The following is a 24,348-nucleotide window of genomic DNA, read 5'->3' as shown; positions in this document are numbered from 1 at the left end:
CCAGGGCTGCAGCCAGTTGTGCACGAATGACGACACACAGGCCCCAGTGATGTGATCTTTGTGGCAGCAGCAAGGTGGCCCCCTGCATGGTGCACATAGCTCAGAGCAGATCAGAGCACAGGGGGAGAGAAGCCCCCAGAGAGGGGGAAAGACCAGAAGCAATGCTGAGGGCTGGCCGCACTAGGGCTTACTTATTTTCCTCAAACTGTTTCTGCCAGCTTGCAACTGCTTGTAATTTCAGAGTGGAAGACATCCCTGGCCCCCGGCCGCCGGCCCGTACCTGGGTGGCGATGGCTCTCGCTGTCTTGCGGTTGTCCCCCGTGATCAGAACCACGTCCACACCCATGCTCTTCAGCGTGTGCACGGCCAGGGCGGCCTCCTGCTTGACGGCATCCGCGATGGCGATCATCCCACAGAGCACACCTGCAGGAGACGCCCCCAGGTAAGTGCAAGCAGAGCACTGCGCAGCCCAGGCCGAGCAGCAAATGAGTCCTCAGAACGGGAACAGTCTTCATTGCATCGCGTTACATGCAAAACCCAAAACACCAAGTTATATGACAGAATATGGCTTTGATTTTTTTCTAAATTTAAATACATTTATAGATGCATACAAAAGTTTGGAAGGACTATCAAAAAGTTAATAGTAGTTCTCTGAGAAGTAAGATAATAAGGGATTCCATTTGCTTTACAGTTACTGAAATTTTCCAAATTTTCTGCAAGGAAAATCTGTAACTTCACAGAGTACCTGGCTTGTAATAACTCAATACCTGTTTGCTATTGAGATATGAGAAATATAACTACAAAAAACACTACTTAAAAAGTGACAAACGTCCAAAGAGCTAGAAAGTCAATCCTTCCTTTTTGTCTCTTCCTACAGAAAACACCTGTGTAGAATTTTTTTTTTTTTGAGTGAATCTTTAGATACTGACAGGAGGCATCTGAGGACTGAGGTGTGATGGGAGCTGCGAGGGTGAGGATGTGTAAGAGGCACTTTGTGCCAGTGCTGGCATGACGACCTGAGGGACTATGGGTTTACAAGGACTCAGGAGGTGTGGTGGGCGGAAGCAGGAACAAAAAGAGAAAATGGGAGAGGAGGGGCATTCAAAGTACAGCAGCTAAATTATGTCTTATTTACATGTAGTTTTACTTCTCTTGGCAGAAACTAATGTTAACAAAGTGATATTAATCTACCTGAGACGTAGAGCCCAAGATATGCCCTGAGTTAGATCTAAGGCACACGCGATCCCGAGCAGCTCTGTGAAAACTGCAGGGGATCCCGGCACGCAGATCACCCTAGAGTTTACACATCTTGGAAAGGCGACTACTGTTTCGCCTGCAGTGATGGATGAGAAGGAAGGCTCTCAACTGCCAACGCAGACAGAAGCAGACGAAGACGGTGAAGACAGTTTAGATTCCAAAGAGTAAGGAGGCAATGCCACCTCTACTCTGGTGGTAAAGACGCAGGGGCAAGAGGGAACTTGGGACTGCGAATCAAGTGAAAAAGATGGCGAGACCCCCTTTTTCCAAAGAAGAACTAAAAATTAACAGAGGGGAAGGTTTATTTTTAAAATAAGAGGACTCTCTTTCTGCTGGACACCTCCAGCGTCAGTGGTGGGCGCACGGAGGGTAGGGCAGCAGGGAGGTACCGTCGATGGCCACCAGGATGGCCGTCTGGCCCTTCATCTCGTGATCGGTCATGGCGTCGCTGACGTCGCTGGTGACCGTCAAGCCGTTGCGCCTCATCCACTCCCGGTTTCCGATCAGCACAGAGAAGGTCTGCGGGGCCGCATCTGCTCACGAGAGTGTGTGGTTATTCCCAAAGAGCCCGATTTCACTGTGAGAAAGCACTGAAAACCATGGGATCCTGTTAACAGCAAAACGTCTACTTGACCACTCTGGAAAAGCTACAACCTATTAAGGGCCTCTTGGAACACCATCCTTAAAGGACCAGGGGAAAGAGAATAATTAACGGGCAGAACCGTGGTGTGAATTAAAATGTGTGAAGATGTTACAAATGTATTAAACACAGCGTAGTGTCCCTATTTGCCTTTAGAGGCGCCACCTGCTGCTGCTTCTACAGGGTTTAGAAGCCGCTAGTTATTTGTCCAGAACCAAAAGCGAGTGTTGACTAGATTCATCACTGCTCGGTACAGGTGTCCTGAGGTGAATCAGCAAATAATCACACAGCCTACACGTATGAAATGCTTTAAAGCTATATGTCCTAAAAGGCCTGGTGAGTCTTACACCTGTCACCTCTAGCTACATGTGCCACTAACTCAGGCGTCACTGCACACAGATCAGTCCCCGACAGGCAAATGAGACACCTTCTCCGCGGCAGGGAACCACGGGGCGAGCCTGGCGTGGCGCCCGGTGTGGCTGGGCCCAGCACCCGTGGGCTGAGCAGTGGAGATTGAGGCCAGGGGTACCTGTTTCCACGGGGATGCTGCTGACCCCATTCAGGTGAGCGGTCCGTTCGTTCTGCAGGCGCTCGCCCTGCGCCAGGATGCCCTCCACGCTGCTGACTTTACAGCCGATCCCACAGCCTGGCACCGCCTGGAAGTCCGTGCAGTATCCCATGGTCTCTGTTCCAAGTTCCTGTGCCAAAAGGGAGCAGAGAGGAGGCAGAAAACAGAGAGGTGAGTTGAGGGGGTCAGGACAGAGACCGGGGTGAGGGCAGGGGAGAGAGCAGCAGCCACTGGGAGTTAGGGGGGAAAGGAGGGTGGGAGGCAAACTCCAGGGAAAGGTGACGAGACTGACTATCAAGTCAGCAACTCTCTCTCTTGTCTGACACAGACATTTAAAACATCCTAAGCTCGTCTCCTGGAGTTCAGATGCCTGGTGATACTGATGTGAATTGTTTTTCTCCTTTCTAGACTGCAACCTGTCCAGTATCACCTGGCATCTGCATCCCCACCTGCTCCAGAGGGGCTTGTTAAGTGGTTTCCAGACCACACAAACCAAGGCCTCCAGGGGGCCAGTGACTCGGATGCCAGTGGCAGCAAGGAGGAAAGTCCTGGGAAGAGGAAGGAGTCAGGAGGTTTCCAGCCCAGCTGGCGAGAGTGGGGAGGGCGGGAGGGGCAGGGCTGAGCCACACCCAGGTCCACCTACCTCTTTACAGTATCTGGTGACTGCCATGCCCAAGGGGTGCTCACTGCTGGCCTCCGCGGTCCCCACCACAGCGAGAACCTTCCTGAGGGGCAGTGTGGCCATGTCCACGAGCAGGAGGACCCGCATGACTTTGGGGACCCCATGGGTAATGGTGCCAGTTTTGTCAAACATCACAGTCTTTATCTGTCAAAACAACCACATCTCAGTGACCAAAAGCCAGATGGCAGGGACTCTCAGAGTCCACACAACTGTCACTTAACCCATCCCAAACAGGGAACAAGATTCCTTCATGATACATAACAGAATCCCAAGGTTCAGCCACTTTTGCTGCAAAAACATTGTTTCCCTCTATTCAGTTAAAAGAATCCACACTCCTGTGGCTTAACCTTGACCAGGCTGAGCCAAGAACTCTCACCCTGATGTAACAGGTGATGGCGTGGCCTGTCCCCCGGACAGGAGTACCATGCAGGTTTCTCCTCGGGTCGGGTCGGTAATGCAACCCTGGAGTCTGCCCATCTCCCTGTCCACTGCTACCTGCAGAGCCAACCTCTGTTTTCTCTGGCCTGCATCAGTGCTAAAGCCTATGGAGGACAGGGCTCCTGACCTTCAAGCTCAAGAAGGAAGGGAGAGCTCCTTGGCTATAATAACAAGCAACCACAGAGCAGTTTGGGGACCCACCCAGCTTGGTCAGAATCCAGAGTCCACCAGTCCCTGAACTTCATGCTCCCCCAAATGCTCTGTGGGGTCAGCGGCTCACTGTGCTCAGACTGTCCCACAGCCTTGGCTCTCCCATTTAGCAAACCACAGACTCAGCTTTTGGTCCTGAGTGGGGGTTTCAACGCTATTAGCTGGCTTGCCTCCAACAGTTCTCGCCTGCTTTCAGTCCAGCCCTCACTCTGCCGCCAGGGTGCTCTTCCCAACACATGGGGTCACACAGGTGCTTCAGACCCCTCCGTGCAGCCCTGATGTTCTTTGGTTAAGTTCCGGATCCTTTCCTAAACAAACCTCCAAGGCCCTTCGAGGCCCACTCTCCCCTCCTTCCTCCCTCGATGGCCTCATCTCCTGTCAGTTTCTCTCTCGATGGTTTCCTTTCTGTTCCTGACCTCCATGTGCCAGGCACTGGGCGGAATGCTGGGACACGGTGGTGGGGAAGTTCATGGCCTCCAGTCCTGTGGAGTCTGAGGCTGGGTGGCACAGCCTCCCCGGGTCCTTTCCATGTGCTGTTCCCACCACTAGGACACTCTTCCCAGCCTCCACTGTCCGCTAACGCTCGCTCCACTGTCAGATCTCAGACTAACCCTGTGTCTCCCTCCCTGACCACTGCACCACCCCTACGCCGTCCAACACACACAAGTCTACGTCAGGCTTTGGTTAAATGGCGCCTGCTGTTTACTTGCTCCATGTCGGTCTTTCCCACTAGGCTGTAAGCTCCTTGAGAGCCAGAGCGCACACAATAAACGCTCAACAAAGACCAGAGACGTAAAGGAAGTAACGGGAAGGATGGAAAGCTGGGGACTGCTGGGAGTCCAGAGGCTGACCCTTCACACACACTGCCACTCATGACTCCACCCTGTGCTCTCGGGCCCTCCCTCATCCCACAAAGGCAGCGCTGCTTCCTTCCGGGGAGCCCGGCCACCTGGGTGTCAGCCCGGCTCCGCAGGCCTTTGGCAAGTTACCTGGCCTCCTCCTGATGGAGTTCCCACACCCGGAAAACCACTGTTCATAAAGCACTTAATGTTGTTCCTGTGGCCACTCCCAGTTAGTCCTGCTTCCTGTTTTACTGAATTAGCACTGCTAACCCCCACCCTCTTTCAGGTTTTCCTCCTCATATGAAATTTAAACAGATACTACTTTCCCTGAGACTCTGAGGTAGATACAAATCGCGCAGCACACAGCTGCAAGACCATGCCAGCCGAGACCCCAAAGGAAGCCGGGGCCCACCTTGTGGGCCATCTCCAAGGGCTTGCCTCCCTTGATGAGGATGCCATTCTGGGCGGCCACACCGGTGCCCACCATGACGGCCGTGGGCGTGGCCAGGCCCAGGGAGCAGGGGCAGGCGATGCACAGCACCGTGATGGACGTCTGGAACGCAAACCGGAAGACCACCTCCACCTGGGAGATATGCTTGTTGGGGGTCTGACAAGAGGAAAGAGACGGGTGCAGGTTGAGCATTAGTTGAGGCGTCACGCAGAATTCTGACCACGTAAGAACATGCCAGGGCAGGCAGGGGACCCAGGATGGCGTGATGAGCTGGGGTCTAGAACACGCGGTGTGCCCCACTCTGCTCTGGTGGCATCGTGTGGTTCACGTCACTGTTCTGTATCCCACGTCTCCAACCTGATGCTGCAGGCTTTCCCCGGGGACAGGCATTATGAGAGGAGAGAGTCACTTAAAAATCCCTGCTCCTGAAAGGAGCAGACTCTAGAATGGGACCGTGCAGGTCCACACTCTGGCTCTGACACTAACTTAACCTCTCCGTGTCTCAGCTGCCTCACGTACGAGATGGACATGAAAATATCCATCTCACAGGTGGTGGTAAGGACTAGGTGAGATATATATAAACACATATGAACATACAAATATACTTAGGGCAACACCTGGCATAGGAGAGGCGTCTGAGAAATTTTAACTATTACATTATCATGTCTTTTATGTTATCATTATTATTTTTAATTATTATGGAAGCTATAAAAAAAGTATAGGTCTCCAAGGAATCTACTCTAAGGTAATAATAATACAAGTGGGAAAAGATACAAGGATATTTATCACAGTGCTCTTCCATAATGGCAAAAAACTGGAAACAACCAATAAGGGACTGGTTAATTAAACTGTGGGCATGGCATGCATAATGGGATGTTATGCAAATATTAAAATGATGATGTATACCTATACTTACTGACATGGAAAGATATCAGTAACATTGCTGGAAAAAAAAAAACAAGCACAAAATGGCACATGTTATGATTTAATCAGTGCAAAATTATCTGCCCTTATCTGTATATAGCTTTCCAACAATCCTGGAAAGATGTTCACCAAAGTGCAGAAAAATGCATTGGAGGGGTGGCATCTGGACCCATCTCTTATTTTCTTCCATTTTCCACCATTGTTTTCTTCATAAATCCAAAACAAATGAAATACAGGGCTCCTTCCCAGTTACCTGGTGGCACATACTGGCATTATTATTTGCATTATGACATCCTGAGTTATCTTGGTTGATCTTTCAAAACAGCTGGCGTCTCTGGAGTACAATGGAGAGACGCTATATTCACTTAATTACAGTAAGAAGCATGTTTTCCAAATCAAGGCTACAGACTGCAATTCTTTTCCACCTACCCTTTGTTCTTTGACTTTGAAAGGCAGGATTCTAAAATAAGATACATCACTTGGGGTCATTTAATTTTTATGGAAACTGCTGGACTGAGGTAGAGGGACATGCTGTCTAAGTCATAATGTGGTTTTTAGAAGTAAAGAGGAAGTGACTTTTTTTTTTAAACCCAGAAATTCTTGTCAAAATGACACCTGGCACTCTGAGGGGACGGGGTGGACTTCCAAAAGCTGACTCGAACCCTGGCCCTACAAGCGATGCTCCCAGAGCAGAGTGGTAACAGTGTCTTAAAGGAACATGCGGTACCTCTGTTGCCAGCATCCTCCCTGATGTTGTGGAGAAAAACAAAAGAAGCGAAAGTAAGATGGAAACGCAGGGAACAGCAGGAAGACATGTATCCCAGCTTGCTTAGGACAGAGTTTCCCACAGCCACGTGCCAACGAGCTGCTCTCCCACAAAAGCCACAACAATAGGCAGTCAGGTGCCGTAACAGCCCTGGGAAATTCTAGGATCACAGGGGGACTCTTAGAAGCACTGAGATCTCCTTAGACATCAGAAAGTGTTTAACTTGGGCATTTTTCATTTTAAGATAGGAAATCTGAGGGAGAAAATAACATTTCAGTGAATGACATGCACCCTAGGAATATATGATGTGCCTTTAATTATGGATAGAAATTTTCTTAAAAGGAAAAAACTATCCATTCTGTATTTGCAGTTTCTTATTTTATGGCTCTAAGGAAAAATACACATTAGATTGGGCTAAGGATGAGATATTTTTTAAAATGAGGTAAAACATTGTTCCTCTCAGTGGGCAGTTATCGAACACTACTACGTGGGCTATTAGCTCTTCATGTCCATCAAGGGGACACCCTCAGCACTACTGACATCTGGGGCCGGGTCATTCTTCGCCGTGGGGGCCTGTCCTATGCATTGCAGGATGTTTGACAGGGTCCCTGGGCTCCACGTGCCAGATGCCAGTAGCACCCCCTTCTCAGTCATGACAACCAAAAACATCTCCAGACACAGCCAGACCAAAATCCCTCTCAACTGCGCAGCGCTGAGGTACAGTTCTTGTTTCTGAAGCAGAAAAGCTTTTTTGCATTTTTTTGAAGTTTTATAAAACTATATTTCCTAAGATAGTATTCTACGCCCACTTCTTAAACTCAAAAATGTATATTCTGTTGCCTCATATATAATGTTCAATAAATAATTATTATAAAAAATTAGCATTACTTGGGAAGCTGCAAGGTTAGATGGTATATATGCACATAGACAACAAAAAAATGTATTTTTTTTCTTAGAACTGGTTAAATATTATCATGCCATCAAAATTGTGACCTTACCTATCTTCCATGATGTGTTCCCCATAACCTCAAAAATAGCCAATAGTGCAAAATGCAAATGCTTTAAATGTTAGAACTAACAGTCAATGGTGTCTGAAATTATCAACCTAGAAAGCAAATGGCATCTTTAGTAAAAGCCTGCAGGGGAAGAGTGACTGACTGTCCCACCCTGGTTAAGATTTTGCTGCCAACAAGTGAAGCAAGCAAATAAAATGTAATGGGTAATTAAAGCCCAGTGAGTCTCAGACATGAAAAATATAGGATTAATGGCAATCGACTGTTTAAAACCCAACAACCATACTGCCCACAGCGTTCAACTTACAGGAAAGTATTTCTGAACAACACCAAAATCGATAAAACCGATTACAATCCATACCACCGACGTCAAAGTTGAAATGATGATGATAAATGGGACAAAATATCCACTAAACCGGTCAGCCAGTTGCTGAATGGGTGCCTATGGAAATAAAACACCAAGACCGCGGGAAATTACTTTCTCCAAAGAAATAAAACACCACAAGCCTGGACTAGGACTTGGATTCCTAGCTCCCTCATTAACTACGTTTATTAGTCAATAAAATCTGCCTGATTCTATGGGACTCTTGGAATGACTTCTAAAAAGAGGAAGCTAAAGTTATATTAAGACTCCTTAGTTACCTTTGACATCTGAGCCTCTTCCACCAGCTTCACGATCTGAGCCAGGGTGGTGTTGTTGCCCACGTGGGTGGCAGTAACGAGCACAGAGCCGTGGGCGTTTATGGACCCGGCGATCACCGTGCTGCCAGGTTTCTTGGTGACCGGCATGGCCTCTCCTAGCGGCGGAGGGGAGACCAACACCCCGCGCTCAGCCTCACTTGGCACCCTGGGGTCTGGCCAGGGGGCTGACACCCACTCCGAGGGATGTGCACTGGTGGCCTCACCTGTGATGAGGGACTCGTCGGCCATGGTGCTGCCTTCCAGGACTTTCCCGTCCACCGGGAACTTGCCCCCGGGGATGACCTTGATGGTATCGCCGCGCTGCACCAGCTCCATGGGCACCTGCTCCTCCCTGCAACAGCCGCCACCTGGTTACCCCCGGGACGGCGCACGGCGCTCACCCTCCCAACAAATCGCCGGGCTGGTTACACTACACTTGCTTTGCACTGAGTGGCAGTGGTCATTTTTTCTGCCATTTACAGGCTGAGTCGATATTAATACTGTGTAGCTGCTAAGTACCAGGCACCATCCTCAGCCCTGGGATACAGCTGTGAGCAGGACAGCCAAGTCCCAACCCTCATGAAGACAACTGTGGAGGAAACAGACAACAAGCAAGACACTTTAAGGCATCAAATAAGTGCGGTGAGGACAATACTGTGACTGGAGGGCTTCTCTCAGTGGCGGGGGAGGGGAGAGAAGTCGGAAGGCCTCGCTGGAAGATGACATTTGAGGAGAGACCTGCACACCAAGGGGGTCCAACATCCAGAGAAGGAAAACTCCAGGGAGGAAAAACAGCCAACGCACAGGCCCTGCAGCGGGAAGGAGGGCGCCCCTGGGCGACAGGCAGCTGGTGAACACGGCTGGAGGGACCTAAGTGAAACAGGCAGAACCCAGGTCATATCGGGTCTTGCAGAGTAAAGTAAGCACTTCGGATGTGAGGTTTTGGTGGGAAAGTGACACAAGCCGGTTCACATCCTCACGGCACCTCTCCGGCTGCCACACGGGCACGGGCTGTAGGGGCAGTAACAGGAGCTGAGAGAGGAGGGTGGCTATGGCAGGAGCCCAAGCAGAAGAAAGCAGGGCACGGGCTGGGGACGAGGGACGGGACGCCGGGACCTCTTTAGGGCAAGACGCACCACGGAGATGCGCACACGCGCTGAACATGTGAGAAGAGATGCCAGTGCCAGCTTTCCTATTTCAGTCTGAGCAACTGGGTGGATGAGAGGACATTTAATGAGATGGAGACAACTGTGCAGAAGTGGCTGCAGGAGAGAGAAGAGAAGGAGGGAGATGAGATGAAGATCTCCATCCCAGCACGCCGGGTCTGGGATGCCCACCTGACTGCCACGCAGACACGTCAAGCAGGAACTCGACAACAGGAGTCGGGCTGAGGGAAGAGGTCAAATCTGGGAGCTGTCAAAACATCGACGGTTTCAACAGCCTGAAATGGTATGAGCTCACCCAGGTGTGCGGCTGGGGGAGACCTCGGCCCTGGGGCACTGAGCAGGCGGAAGGGCCAGCCAGGGCTGTGGAGGAAGAGAGAGTGAGGCCCCGCGGGAGGGGCACCCATCCCAGCGAAGCAAACACGTAGATGTCACTACGCGGACGCAAATACACGTTAACTTTCATCAGGTGCTACTCCAGGGATCTGTGGACTTCAGTGCAGGGAAGCTACATCTTAATAAAAAAGAAGACAGGTTTTAAAAGGGACAGAAAATGGGGGAAATGTTGGTGAGAGGCTGAAATGAGGATTAAATAAAAGCAATGGAAATTACTTGATGTCTCTGGCAAAAGTGATTTCAGAAATCAGTGGAGGAACAAAGCCAGCGAGGAGAGCACGGGAGGGGAGGAAACAAGGCAGCAGCTGAACACAACTTACAAAAGAAAGTTCTGCTGTGAAAGGGAAGAGAAAAACAGCAGAAGAGGGCGTGGACTAAGATAGGAAACTGTGAACTGTGCATATGTGTGAAGTGTCTGCAGGGGAAATGGTCTCACAGAGAGCGAGAGACAGACGGGGGACAGAGGGGAGGGGTGACAGGAACGGAGTGATCCAGGGAGCAAGGCTGGCCTCTCTCTGAAAGCAGCACATGGGCTGAATTTACTTACTTATATAAAGAACATTGGCTCAGGAACAAATGGTGATAAAGTCAGAAAAGTATGCGTGCAGAACACGTAGGGCTTCAGGGTTATTTTACACCTTCCCTCCATTCTACAAAGACTACATTTAAAGGATCACAGAGAGGAGTGCACAAAAAAGCCACCCTATCTGAGAAGGACAAAGATGCACATCTCCTTGTCCTCAGATCAGTGGAGTAGCCTGTGCCCTGGTGGTCCTGCCGTCACAGGCACTTCAAAATGAAAGGCAGAAAGTAAAGGCAGTCGCCCACGGCTTAATTTCCAATCTGAACGTTTTCACATCTCAAAAGCTCTCATGTCACTAATTTATAAGAGGAAAAAACAGCCAAGATGCACAACCACTGAGGAGTGACTGAAGCAATCACATCCTGAGGGGGCCCTAAAGCACCCGCTGCCCGGTCACACGGGGTCCTCCTGTCCAGGAGACAGTTTAGAGCGGGGCTGAGAGCACGGCTCTGGGTCTCCAGGGGCCCATCCCTGCTCTGCCACACCCCTGCCATGGACTCTGGGCAACCAATTTCCCCTCACAGAGATGTGGGCTCCTCCTGGGAGGGGCACGGTGGCACCCACCTCATGGGGCAGTGATCAGGGTGACATCAGTCTATTTGCAGTGCTGGGTAGTGTTCCTGGAACACAGCAAGCTCTCTGATCTCAGCTATTACTACCATAGTTCTGATTCTTATTTAAAAGCCAGAGTCTAGGCAAAACGCGGTGCTGCTGCGCTTGGTCAGCCTGTGCCTCATAAACTCACTCACTCACGTCTCACTCACTGGTCCATGGGCTCAACAGAGGCTCACTCAGTGCCCATGGGCGCAAGGGACCTGCCTCGGCCTCAAAGGGCCGTCTCTCGGAGACATGGCCAGGAAGCCGGCGACAGTGTGATGAATGCGCAGCACACAGTGGGAGGGGACACCAGTGGTTGCTCAGCGGCGGGAGAGCTTGGAGCATATGTCGCACTGGATGGTAAGAATCAGCAGAGACAGGGACACTGGAGATGGGTGAGAGTTCCACAGAGGAAGGCTCCTGAGCAGAAGCCCCAGAGAGAGACGCCTCCTCCCCCACTGGAGCAGCGGGGGAGGCAGCTTGGTAAGCTGAGTGACAGCCGGGTGACAGGAAACTGATGGATTTCCCATCGCAGCTTCTAATTCCAAGTCAGAAGTGAGATCACAGACCAACAGGGAAAGTGGCAGGGCCAGAGAGATTTCAGGAATGCGAAGAAGGCCTATAAATAACCACTGCCTAGAATATGAAAATGAACCTGACCGGAGAAACACAGAAGCCTTAATTTGTAAAAACGATCGTGTTATTGAATAATGCTTTAAGAGTCAGTATATGTAAGTGCTAAGAACATGGACTCTGGAACCAACAGCACAGGTTATGTTCCGATTCCGCTACTGAATACCTGTGTGACTCTGGGCCAGTTGCTTAGCCTCTCTGAACCTCAGTTTCCACATCTGTACAATAAGGGTAACAAGAGTTCCTTTCTCATAAAGTACTTTTTTTTTGTTAGATTAAATACAAACAGGTTGGGATAGTGTCTGGCAAACAGTAAATGCTATATAAGTTCCAGCAATAATGATAATAGTCATTATTGTTTTTAATATCTGCCAACCTTATAAAGAAAAAAAAAATCCCATTTTTATTCCTTGGCAAGTTGAACCCCTATCTCTCAGCCTGTCTGAATCCTCTAAATCTTGTAAGGGAGACTCAGCTCATACTCCATGTTCTGTGAAGTTTTCCTTGACCATTAGCCTTCCTCTTCCAAGTCCCAGAAATACTAGTTGTCTGTCCCTCTCATTTGTCATTCTGCATACACACCCGCCTTGAACACTTGCTTATCTTTCAAAGTATGTAAATGCCTTGTTCACCTAACTGGATCCAGAGGAGGGATCTTAGCACACAAGTCTCTGCTGGCCCTCACGAGGTCTCACACAATGTCATGTACATGACGGGTGTTTGATGTGCGTACACCGACTGATATAAATTGATCAAGGACTTCTGATGAAGATAACCCACCTGATGATTAAGCTGTCTTCGCCGAGAGTCACGACGGTGGCTTCCGTGGCTTGCAGAGACATGAGTTTGGCAAGGGCTTCTGACGTTTTGCTCTAAGAAATAAACAGAATATAAAATGAGGGCTACAGTAAGCTGACCTGTGCAAACGCAGAGCATCACTCACAAAGCTGCTGTGAGAGAAAACCCTGCAGAAAAAAGCTGACCCTTAACACAGCCACTCCACATGCCTGCAGACCCTCTCAGGATGGGAGTTGCTGCCCGTTGGCACACAGCCATGCCAGCTCCACTCTGAACGTGCAGCGCTGCCAAGTCCTATGACTGCCATTCAGAGTGAAGAAACAATACCCATCTGCCCGCTGACTGATGTCTTTTAGATTCAGTGGAATTTCTCTTTGGACACGAGTCCTGCTCTTTTATAAGATACGCTGAAATCTGGGTGTTAAAAATGGCAGGACCCCATTGTAGAAATGTGGATTTCTAGACTAGTAAGTGTCACGCCCAGTTAGGTACTAAGAGATGACGTGAGCTCTGACCTGAAGCCCAGGGTTCTTCCCACTGCACGATGCACCTGAACAAAGGTTTTAGTAATTAACCAGATTAGCTGGGATTTCAGAAGTAGTGACCAATTTGGAGATTAGTGGTCAGAGCACCTAATTATATGCAGGGCTCATGTTTCTTTAAGTCTTGCAAGATTGTGTATAAGCAGTAATTCTACACACGGTGTTCAGACGAATTAGGGCTTGTGTTACTGAGGAAATAGCTCTCCCTTTGACCTGAGGCTGCAGTTACCTTTGTCACGTGTTCCAGCCACCGTCCGAGGGCAATGAACACGAAGAGCATGGGGGGGGTGTCGAAGAACGTCACGGGGCTCCTCTCGGCCTTCTCAGCGATGGCCACCACCAGGATGACCAGGGAGTAGATGTAGGCGATGCTCGTGGCCAGCACGATGAGCACATCCATGTTGGCCGCCCTGTGTCTCAGAGACTTGTAGGCCTGAACGTAGAAGTACCAGCCTCCGAGGAACTGAAAGACGGCCAGGGAGAGGGACGGCTGCAGCTCATGGGCAACCGGAGGCCCCTAGGGGCCGCAGATACCCTGGGCTCGCCCACAGTTTCGAGGTTACTTTTCCCTCCGTAATTGATGTTTATGAGATGTACCTCCTGATTCAGAGGACTTCTGGCCACAGGCATGGTCAAGGGAGACCTTTAAAACTCAGAGGACTACCCAACCTAAATGTTTATCTATACAGAATGGTGAAAATGGTGAAAGAAATCATGGTGCGTTTATACTGTGGGCAGTGCTCTGTGGTCCCTGAAGAGAAGGTGCTAGGGCTGCTGGTGTTAGAGATGCACGTAGTACACGGTAAGTGGGAAACACAGTTGTTAATCAGTATATCCAGTAAAATCCTATTTCAGCCTAAAAAAAGCCAGCGTCTGTATTACGTGAATTACATATACACACATACATATCCGCATAAATACAAATTTTCTCTATATAGATGGAGATCTGGAAAGACACACCCCCGACAAGTAATAATACTAAAGTAACCCTGGGCGCTGGAGGCAGGTATGAGTAACGGAAGAATACCTTCCCCTTTTCTTCTACTTCAGAAGAGTCTGAATTATTTACAAGAGATGTACATTTGTAATCAAAAAGGAAATACTGAAAAAAAAAATCAGCCTGCAAATATTTGCCCCAGATAGTCCTAAACTAAACATTCTAATATTAAATAAATCAAGAGCCTTATTTTATATTCCAAAATACATGAAGACACACTTCCCACCGGAAACACAGCTAGTTCCTTAATGTGGTCCTCAGGCTAAAAATCCCGTGAGGCTTGTCCCTGCTAAATTATGATGTCCTCAGGACAGTTCAGTCAAGACAGGATGCTGCAGAGATATGAGAGCTCCAGCCTGGTCCAGCTGCCACTTCTAATAGCAGAGGTGAGCTCAGCCACACAGGAAGCAAACTGGAGACACACGGGATCACCATGCCTTGCAGCAAGGGGGCTGCTATTCTGGGGGTGTTCGGTCATCTGTGGAACTGAGAGTGAACCAGGTCCCTTCTAGCCCCCGTGTCAGAGGACGCCCCCCTGCTGGTCACAGGGCACAAGGCAGCAGTGACGGGCTGGGTGGTGGGGAATGTGGCAGTGAAGCGGTGCCTGGAGCACACCGAAGGGCCGAGCTGGCCCCACACAGGCACACGGGGCAGCTGTGCCCCTTTCTGATACGCACCTGGACAAAGGTACACAAGATAAAGAAGATGAGATTGAGGATGGACAGTCCTGGGATGATGTTGTGGTCCAGGACCATAGACTCGTGCAGCTCGTTGCTGGGTATCAACATGTAGATCATTAAACCCATGACAGGGATGCCAAACACCAGGCTGCACAGGAAAGACTTCTTCCACCTGGAAAGCAGCGCAGCAGCACCGACATGTTAGGTACCATCTGTCGCCAGGCTTCCGGGCTGGTCCCCTCCTGAGAACTCGGTTTGAGACTTGTCTCTGTCACAAGTCTGGGACAGACCACCAAGGGCTCAAGTGAAAGGAAGGCTCCCTCCCTGACACCGGCCGTCTGAGGGGACGTCAACGGTCTAAATCTCGCTGCTGCGTCCAGAGAGGTTCAGACCAGTCCCCGCCTGCCCAGGGCTGGTGAGTTCCCTTCAATCTACAGGTGAGGCCACCAAGGCCCAGAGCCGAGAATTCAGCCCCAAAGAGGCTGACCATCCTCAGTCTACTGCTCTTTTTCCAAAACACAATCATATACAGACTCCCAAGAAAAAAACACATAAAAGCAACATTTTACTGGTATAAATGTACTTATACATTCAACTTTTAAACTATTACTTAAAATAGACTCAGTGTGAACAGTGCAGCTGTCTTGATGAAGCCTGGTGACAGGCGACAGCCACGTTCTCACGTGAACAGCAGCATCCATGAAACTCCAGCCGAGCGGCTGTGAGCCTGTGCCTGAGCCCTCATCTGAGAACCACGGGCCCGCGAGACTGAGGCTGCGGCCCCAGGCCCCGAGAGTCAGCCCCCACCAGCTTTCCAGATGCCTCTCTGGCCAGTCTCCTCTGTGCTCCAGGCAGGCCAACGAGAGCAAACCACATGAGTCCCTAGAGAGCCCCCACCTCCCACTCCCTCCCTCAGTCCGACCAAGTGCACTCATTCTCTGAGGCTCAGATCACATGTCCCCTGCTCGTCAACTTCCCAGACCTCCCAGAACCCACCTGAATCACTGCTCGTCCACTCTTCCCAGCCCGCATATGGGCTCCTCTAGGGTAGGGATGAATGGCATCCTGTTCATCCCTAACACCCAGCACAGTGCCCTGCATCCAACAAGCAGCCTCGGGTTTGTTGAATGAATAAGTGAATATCTGCAACAATGAATGAACCTGGGTCTACTGCTTCCCTGGCAACTTTCTTTAGCCATGATTCCTGTCCGCGGATCCCAGTTCTAGAACCCATTCAGATAAAGTCTTAAAATATTATGAAAGAAAAAGACCCACACTCCCTTCCCCCCAACCTAAGTGCTGTCCAATCTATTAGCCACCTGCCCTAGATCGCTATATTAATTAAAATTAGTTAAAATTAAATGATATTAAAAATTCAGTTCCCCAGTCACACTGGCTGCACTTCATACCAGGCAGTGCAGATATAGAGCGTTTCTGCCATCACAGAAGCTCTGTGGGGCAGCGCTGTTTTAGAGGATGCACAGCATAAGGGTAAAGGGTACTGATCCAGCAGAAGGTGCCATGGGAGGGCGGCCGGGGCAGCAGGGACAGCAAACAGGACAGAACAAGGCAGTCAGGCCTGGGGTAGGGAGACCCTGTGACAGAGGTATGGTTGATATTTTCTGTTCTACCTACTGCTTTATCTCCACCTTGTGGTCCAAGTGATGAGCGGTGGGGTTCCTCTGGGCCGGGGAAGCACGAAAGCCCATTTCCTTGTTATTAAGAAGAGGAAACAAGAAAAAAGGCGCTTGGTTAAAACAGGCATCGGCAGAGAGCATTTTACATCCTTGGAAATGAGAACGTTAATCTGAAATTGCCTCCAAGACTGTGCTCGTTTTTCCGCTCGCGACTTCTTTACCCAAATCATCCTCAGACCGCGTCAGAGGCTCAGCGCCACCTATGCCTCCGGGCGACCCCTGCCCCACGCTGACAAATGCTGAGTTATAAACCCAGGACCTGTGAGTTGAGGAATCCCCGGGATGGAGTGGCCAGGGGCGATGGTTCTCTGCATGAGGACACTGAGGTCAGGGCCTAAGCCCCTGTGCAAAGCCCCAGTGTCGTCGGAAGCGCCGGACCCAGCGTCAGGTCTCCAGGCTCCAGCCCAGGCTCTCCCACCCAGCAGACCTTGGCTCCCTCAGTCTCTGTGGTTTTTTCAGGGATTCTCTCAGGCACTTCTTGCTCCTCCACCCTCTCTGCCTTCCTGGGTCTGATCACTAAATCTCTGACTCCTTTTATGAAATCACACAGGAAAGGCTGGCAGGAAATGTCCTGTCAGCACAATATAAAGAGGGGCCTTAAGAGTCTGATGTTGGGATGCTATGCAAAAATTAAAAGTTATGGTGGGAGAAAAAGCACATAAGACGGTCTAAAGACAAATCTTTACAACTAAGACTGGCCTAATTCCATTAGGAAAAGATGCCCAGAGGTGCAGGAATGGGGGCCAAACACTGGTGATAACCCTAAGAGGGCAGCGGCCGGCGGGGTGGAGGCCAACACGGGCACTCTAGACAGCACGGGCCCGGAGACGTGCTGGAAGCACCACCTGGACTCTGTCCATCGTCAGTGCATCAGTCCACTTCTCAGCCAACGTCTTAGCCTCACTGAAGCTGTATCACTGCTGTTCTGTGAGCCCTGTGGTGTGGCAGGAATGGAATGCCCCCCGAGCTTGCAGCTGTGAGATCTGGGGCTGAGCACCAGTTCCGCATCCCTCAGCTGGGTACCAGGGATCAGAGCCTCTTAACCCCTCTGGGGAGCTCTCCTCATCCGATAAAGCAGCCATGCTGCCTGCCCCTAAGACTGATGCACTGTCTCTACAGCAGGAGCAGGAGCTGCATGTCAAAGAGCTCTGCAAGGCCGTGGAGCGATATCGCCCCTAACACACACGCACGCACACACCTGTGCACACACACAACACACACATAACACACACACAGACACCGTTAAAGACATCACCAAGCCTGCTACAAGATGTTTCATTTCATAAGCAGTTTCATAAATAGTTCCTGCTAAACTTCTCTCATCCTTACCGTTAGTTACTACAAGTTAATCTTGTTCAGTTTTGACTCTCTCAACCCATTCAGATCACTATTAATGCTCATCCTCTTACAGTGTGATGTAATACAGACCCGAGAGAGGAGATGGAATGTCTGTGGACAAAGTGAGGAAGGAGCAGGGGGAGGGGCACATGACACTAGTAGATTTTCCAAAGCAGAGTGACTGAACCCTCCCAGGGCACAGCAGGCCCAGGACAGTGGTCAAACGCAGCTAATTCCTCCCAACACCAACATTGCTTTGGTCTACAGATACTTCGCACAGACATAAATAATACTTAAAAATTACAATTGGGCAATTTAACACCATGTGCCATAGAATCAGTGATACTGCTGTTTCTCAGGGAATATCTGAAATTAAAACAGGAATAATGTCTTTTCCTCCCATGTCTTTCTTACCCATTCACTGCCTTTCCTGCTCCGATTATCTGACATTTACTTAACCTCCCTTATTTGCATGGGAAAACTTGAAGGGTTTTAGATGAGGTGACTTTCTTTTCTTCTTCTTGCTTAGCTGTGTTTTTCTCATTTTTCTACAATGACTATAAGTCAGTTTTTAAAAAGGCAAGTATAATATTTTTTGATGAATGACTTACCCCAATAATTCTGACAATATCCCGCGGGCCGATTGTTTCAGGATCAAACTTCACATGGGCTTTGCTGGTGGCGAGAGCCACAGAGGCGTAGGTGATGCCGTTTGTCCTTGTGAGTCTGGACTCTATGTTGTGAACACAGGAGGTGCAGGTCATCCCCGTGATCTGCAGCAACGGAAGACAAACATCCCATCACCCAGGATCCAGAGGAGCCCGTCAGAGGCACACAGGGAGCTGGGCTGGCAGTGTCCCTCCCGAGATGCTGGACTCCCAACCCCGGGTGCAGGATTTTCACCCTGAACATTCCCCCAGGGGCTTTGGAGATACAAACAGTGGTTATTCCCCAACTCAGGTACAGGAGGCCAATCACTAAGCAGATGGCAACAGACGGGGGCTTGACTCCCAGCTCTGAAAATGAAGGGCTTTCGCAGCCCCTCTCTGCCCGGTCTCGGTTATGTGTTTCTGCTGCCCAGTGCTGTGTGCACTGATGTGAGAAAAGGAGTTCCAAATAAGCCAGCCACCCCTGTGACAGGTATCAGGCCAGCCAGACAATGCACTCTTCTGAGTATCAGTGGTCAGCACTTCCCAGAATATTAACTAAATACAGGCATAAAATGCCTGAACACATGATGACAATGTAACTATTGATACTGCTTATTTAAAACAAAACAAAACACACACCATAAAAAAAAATTGTTCAAAATAACTATTTCCACCTTTCCCACTAGCAGTCTTGATCTAGATTCTCCCCGCCGTGGCTGACGCAGAGACGTGCACATCTGGACCTGGAGGTCCGTGGTGGGGCCGATTCCAGCTGCAACCCCGCAAGCTAGACTCGCCCCTCTGCACACACCGAGGCCCTCCAGGGCAAAGGGTTTGCTCCACAAAGAACACCACTTATCAGAAGCTCAAAGTGCCACTCATGTCCTCAGTGCTTTTTCTTCAAACATTTACTTACCGCTAACAGCAGTGACTAAACAGTGAGGAAGTGAAAGACCCTTTTCCCTCAGTAAACAGCATTACTCAATTCTTTATGGGTTCCTTCTAAGTCTCCCTTTATTTGTACAAAAAGAGCTTCACGCAGAAGTGCTTGTGAACACAGCATATTCGAAATATTAGACGTATCTGTTGTATTTGCTGATTTGTTGACGTGTGCAGCTGGCATCAGGGGACAGTCAGGACATAAAGCCCCCACCTTGTGCCTTCCCTCCCAGCTGCACCGGGAACAGCAACCACCCCTGTGTTCACCTCGGACAGAGCACCGTGGGACACTGCGGTCACCGATCACCTTCTAGACTCCCCGTGCCTACAATCAAGCCCTCTTGGTCTGCAGTGGCACTGGTGGCACTGGCCACTCCAGACCTTCTGACAGGCCAGCTTGCCTCCTGGCCTCGTGGGAGGTGTTCATATTCAACTGTCTCAAACCACCAAGCTCAGGACAGCCGCCACTTCCAATGCCTCTTCCTCCAACCCCACCGTCTCTCCTCCCGATAGTCCAATGCGCCCAGTGGGAGGCAACCCTACGACTCTCTGACACTCCTTCACAAAATGAAAAAGTCCTTGTTGCTGGCTTCAAAGGAAACTCCCACAACAACGAAAAGGACCAATGCAAGACGGGGGGAGTGTCCCGATCACAGCCCCGGCTGCTGTCAGAACGCGTCTGCAGGCTGTCGGAGGCCTGCGGCCCTCTGCCCCTGCTCCAGCCCGGCCATGGGACATACGATCAGCTCCAGGTCGCTGTCCGAGCCCGCGTAGTCCTCCATCACTGCTGCCTCGAAGCCCAGGTCCTGGATGAGCTGCACTATCTCCAGGGGCTGGATGACTCCCGGGTTATACTTCACCTCTGCCTTCCCAGCCATCAGGGCAACCAGCACGGAGAGAATACCTGAAACCACCGGGCTGCAGCTGTCACACTCCAGCAAGGTCACTGGGATGATGTGTTCAACATAACCTGATGAAGAGAAACGTCTGCCCCAGAAGCTTCTAGAACAGTGGTTCTCACGCTTGACTGTTCATTAGGATCACCTGCGGGGGCTTTTAACACTCATTGTGCCTGGCCCTTAACCCAGACCAATTAAATCAGAATCTCTCAAGAAAAGGCATCCTTTTTGTTTTTAAAGCCCCCAGCTGATTCTAATGTACAGCCAACTGTGAGGACCACTGTTCTAGAACAAGGCTCCTCTCACTTTAATGGGCACGTGAATCACCTGACGACCTCGTGCAAGCACAGACTCTGATTCAGTGGGTCTATGGTGGGGTTGGAGGGTCTGCAGGGCTACCCACCTCCCAGGCAAAGCCCACGCTGCTGGCTGGGCCTCTGAGCCAGGCTCTACAAGATCCAGGTGGGGCAGACACCTCAAAGCAAGGGACAGCCTGCAGCTGGCAAGGACTGTTACATAAAGAATGTACTTTCTTCTCCACCTTGACACACAGGAGGAAAAAAAAGATAATTTTCAAAAGTGGTTTTCCTTACTCTTTTTCAGTTTTTAATCAGTTTCAGGAGTGAAAAAGGAATCCCACAGACTATCTTGCTACCACGATGAAAAAAAGGCTCATTCACAAAAGTGAAAGAACAACGTGCTTTAGAAAGGATGCCATAAGGGACTAAGACAAGGGGCTGGAGTCAGGGAGAGAAGCATGGGCCCCGTAAGACACAGGTTAACTTTGTCCTGGGATGGACGAAGGAACTCATGGAACATTCGATGTGAGAACAGCCGTTCTAGCTCCAGGAAGCTACAGGCTTAGTGAGCAAGAGGCTGGAAACGTGTCCTTCTGACCTAGGGTTGATTCTGAGGGCCAAGGAGTCTGGGCAGAAAGACACACGAGCCACAGGAAGAGGGAAGGTGATCCTGAAGGCCAGACAGAGAGTCACAGTTAAGATATTTTCCAAATAAAAAAACTGGGGCAGAATTTTCATTGCACTTTCAAGTGTAAGAAATCAGACTGGCAATGTCATTTAGAGGACAAAACTCTGGCATTTCCACAACCTTCTATGATTTACAGGGACAGTGAGACAGAATATTTCAAACTGGAACTTCTGCACAAAATGCAGGCTGTTTATTTATTTGTTAGTAAGAGGCTGATGGCTTCGGAAGGGGAAACTCAAGACTACAAGCTAGTTGGAGAGGCCCCCTCCATGAAAGTACCCTGGCCTTTCAACACGGCCAGCTTACTCAGAGACCCATTTTACCTCAAACTAAATACCTCTTAAAGAGCAGAATGCCAATTGCCCCAGAACATTAGACGAACATCTGTACTCTGATATGAGGAACCCGCCAGCAGACCATCAGGAAGGACTCCTGACAACTGCGGGCAGCGGAGATGCCCACAGAGAGCGCACTGCCTGCTTCTGCTGGCTGCGGCGTCAACAGTCTACACTCCACAGTCTGCACAAGCATTCCCAACTTAACGCAGTGCAGACCTCTTACCAGCTTCCTTCTGCAGGTTTCTCTCTATGTTGGACACACAGGACGCACAGGTCATGCCGGTGATTCGTAGGAAGCACTTCTGCGGGGCCGCTGTCTCGGAGGCCGGTGGGGACTCGGACAAGCGGCCAGGGTGGTGGTTTTCAGGGAGTCCCCCAGGGTGGGGAGCTGCCTCCTGCACAGACACGGGGGGGCCAGCCTGCCCCGTGGAACTCTCAGCACTGTGGTTCCCAACATGGTTGCTGGAACGGTTTTCTAGGATAAAGTGTCAGAAATCATTCAAATTAGAAGAACAGATTTTTTTTTTCCTTTTGGAACGATAGGGTCCAGCCTGATAATGCTCAGATGAGAGCTCCCTGAAAACCACGTGGAGGGTCAGTGTTTCCATCACGGTCTCTCCCTCCCGCCACCAGACAGAGGCACACAATCATAGACAGATGAAAATGTGCCGATACTTCAAAGACAGAATGTTCTGGTTAGATGGATGGCCTGATAAGGTGATGGTGGTGGTGACAGCAGCGATAAAAACTCACCAGGCCTCTGCTAAGCACACGTATGACCTCCTTTAATCCTTAAAATAGGATGGGGTGTGCTAAACACTGCTACCAGCCCCACTTTGCAGAGAAAGAAATGAGTTACAAGAAATTAGACATTTTGTCCCAAACCCCTCAGGCAGTGAGCACAGAAGCTAGCTTCCAGGCCAGCTCTGCCCTTTAACCACTATCACAGCCTGCTTAGCAGAGGTTCGCCCCCGCCCCAAGAGAATCACCTGTACTGAGATGGGTTTGGGTCCTCACGGGCACCCCCTTGTCCGCTGTGCCCACTGCGAACATCACCCCCCGATCTGTGGTTTGTGTTTTCATCCTCATCTAATGGTATCTCTCTTGATAAAAGAAGTCCTTGATGTTAGTGAAGCTCGACTTCTAATCAACTAAACCAGTTTGCATGGTTAGTGCATTCCGTGCTCTAATAATAGACGTGTCTGCCTCAACACTGAAAATATTCGTGACGTTTCCTTCTAGCTGCTCTGTTGTTTTAAATAAACTTCCACGTTCAGGCCACTGATACACTTCAAATTAACTCCTGTGTAGGTCTGAGGTGATAGTCAAGGGTGATTGCTTTCCACATGGATTTCCAATCGGATTTCCAATCGGTCCAGCTCCAATGCTGAAGGGGCCATCCTTTCCCCCAGGGCTCCAGGGACCAGGGGGTGGACGTCTTTGGGGGCCATTACTCCACCCACCACACACGCACAGACAGATGTGACTCATCACCCATCAGATCATGACAGAGAACATTTTCATCACTCCAGAAAGTCACACTATTGTGATGACACAAAATACCCTGAAGAATATGCAGAAACGAATTACATCTTTTGGTGATGAATTGCCATGATCTGAAAGCCCACAGCTGCCCTAGACAGAAGGCGTCATTTAACCTGCACTGACAACAGCCCAGGACTTTAAGTTTCTTTTCTGAATAGATCTCACATAGTGGGATGTTTTGCTCATTTTCTGGAAAACGCTAAAACTATTTCCACTCACTTTAAGAGTGCAGGTGATGGACACTACCAGCACCTTTGGCGAAGACCCTCCAGTGCTCTGGCCTTACAGGCCCCCTACCTTCTGGATGCAGAGACCATTGCCCCACCCAGCACAGCTTTCCTCTCCTGGACTTTGCTCTTCTTCAAAATGACTCCACCCCTTGGATCTCAAATTCACAAAATCTCTGCTGTGGCTACAACCTCTTAACATTCTACCTTCTGCCCTTAGCACCCACCAAAGCCTCCAGCACTTGTCCAGGGCCCCTATTTTTCCAGTCCTTCACCACTTTCTGGATTCACCTGCCTTTCAACCTAAATATTGTGGTCGACAATTTCAATAGTATTTGTGATATTCAATGATATTACAGAGAATGTCAACCCCCTTACTAACTGACAATTTGCATGTTGCCATTCTCCAACATTGAGGTATAACCCAACTCAATTCTGGACTTCTGGAGATTGCTAAAGAAAGTTTAAATACAAAAAAAAAAAAAAAAAAAGCCTATGCTACCGGGTCCTTGATCAACCTATGCTAACACTACGGGTGGGCACATAAATTGATTTGGCTTTCTGGAAATCTGCTTGACAGTATTATCAAAAATGGTACCTCTAACTGCTTGGAGCTCGGTAGAGGCACAAAAAATATTTGTGATGGAATGAAATCATGTTGCTGCCCTATGACCCAGTAACTATGCTTTTAGATATTTATTACAAAGAAATAATTAAGTATATGCAAAGGGGAAGCAAGTTACATGGTTTGAAGACTGTGCCCAAGGACAATTTTATTTACAATTACACCCACACAAAATAGATGAGACAAATAAATAGGAAACTAAGTAATGGCACATCCCTATGCTGAAATGTTATGCAGCCACT

At 49.6% G+C, this 24,348-nt stretch overlaps 1 protein-coding gene across 4 annotated transcripts in view; it reads right to left on the bottom strand.

Annotated features, from left to right (window-relative positions):
• Nucleotides 1-24,348, bottom strand: part of ATP7B (ATPase copper transporting beta) — a 61,795-nt gene that overhangs the window by 3,910 nt on the left and 33,537 nt on the right. For all 4 annotated transcript variants that reach the window (XM_010951448.3, XM_045514077.2, XM_010951447.3 and 1 more), the window contains 15 exons: nucleotides 21,933-22,184; nucleotides 20,226-20,389; nucleotides 18,508-18,669; nucleotides 16,497-16,573; nucleotides 14,859-15,033; nucleotides 13,414-13,647; nucleotides 12,625-12,716; nucleotides 8,697-8,824; nucleotides 8,434-8,588; nucleotides 8,099-8,233; nucleotides 5,050-5,244; nucleotides 3,109-3,291; nucleotides 2,427-2,595; nucleotides 1,647-1,790; nucleotides 281-423 (listed from right to left, as the gene is read on the bottom strand). In XM_010951448.3, coding sequence (XP_010949750.1) covers nucleotides 281-423; nucleotides 1,647-1,790; nucleotides 2,427-2,595; nucleotides 3,109-3,291; nucleotides 5,050-5,244; nucleotides 8,099-8,233; nucleotides 8,434-8,588; nucleotides 8,697-8,824; nucleotides 12,625-12,716; nucleotides 13,414-13,647; nucleotides 14,859-15,033; nucleotides 16,497-16,573; nucleotides 18,508-18,669; nucleotides 20,226-20,389; nucleotides 21,933-22,184 — 2,408 coding nt within the window. The remainder of the gene's footprint in view (nucleotides 1-280; nucleotides 424-1,646; nucleotides 1,791-2,426; nucleotides 2,596-3,108; nucleotides 3,292-5,049; nucleotides 5,245-8,098; nucleotides 8,234-8,433; nucleotides 8,589-8,696; nucleotides 8,825-12,624; nucleotides 12,717-13,413; nucleotides 13,648-14,858; nucleotides 15,034-16,496; nucleotides 16,574-18,507; nucleotides 18,670-20,225; nucleotides 20,390-21,932; nucleotides 22,185-24,348) is intronic.

Source organism: Camelus bactrianus, chromosome 14 (genome assembly GCF_048773025.1).
Source record: "Camelus bactrianus isolate YW-2024 breed Bactrian camel chromosome 14, ASM4877302v1, whole genome shotgun sequence".
Classification (NCBI taxonomy): Eukaryota; Metazoa; Chordata; class Mammalia; order Artiodactyla; family Camelidae; genus Camelus; species Camelus bactrianus.
This window is presented reverse-complemented; position numbering and strand designations above follow the sequence as displayed.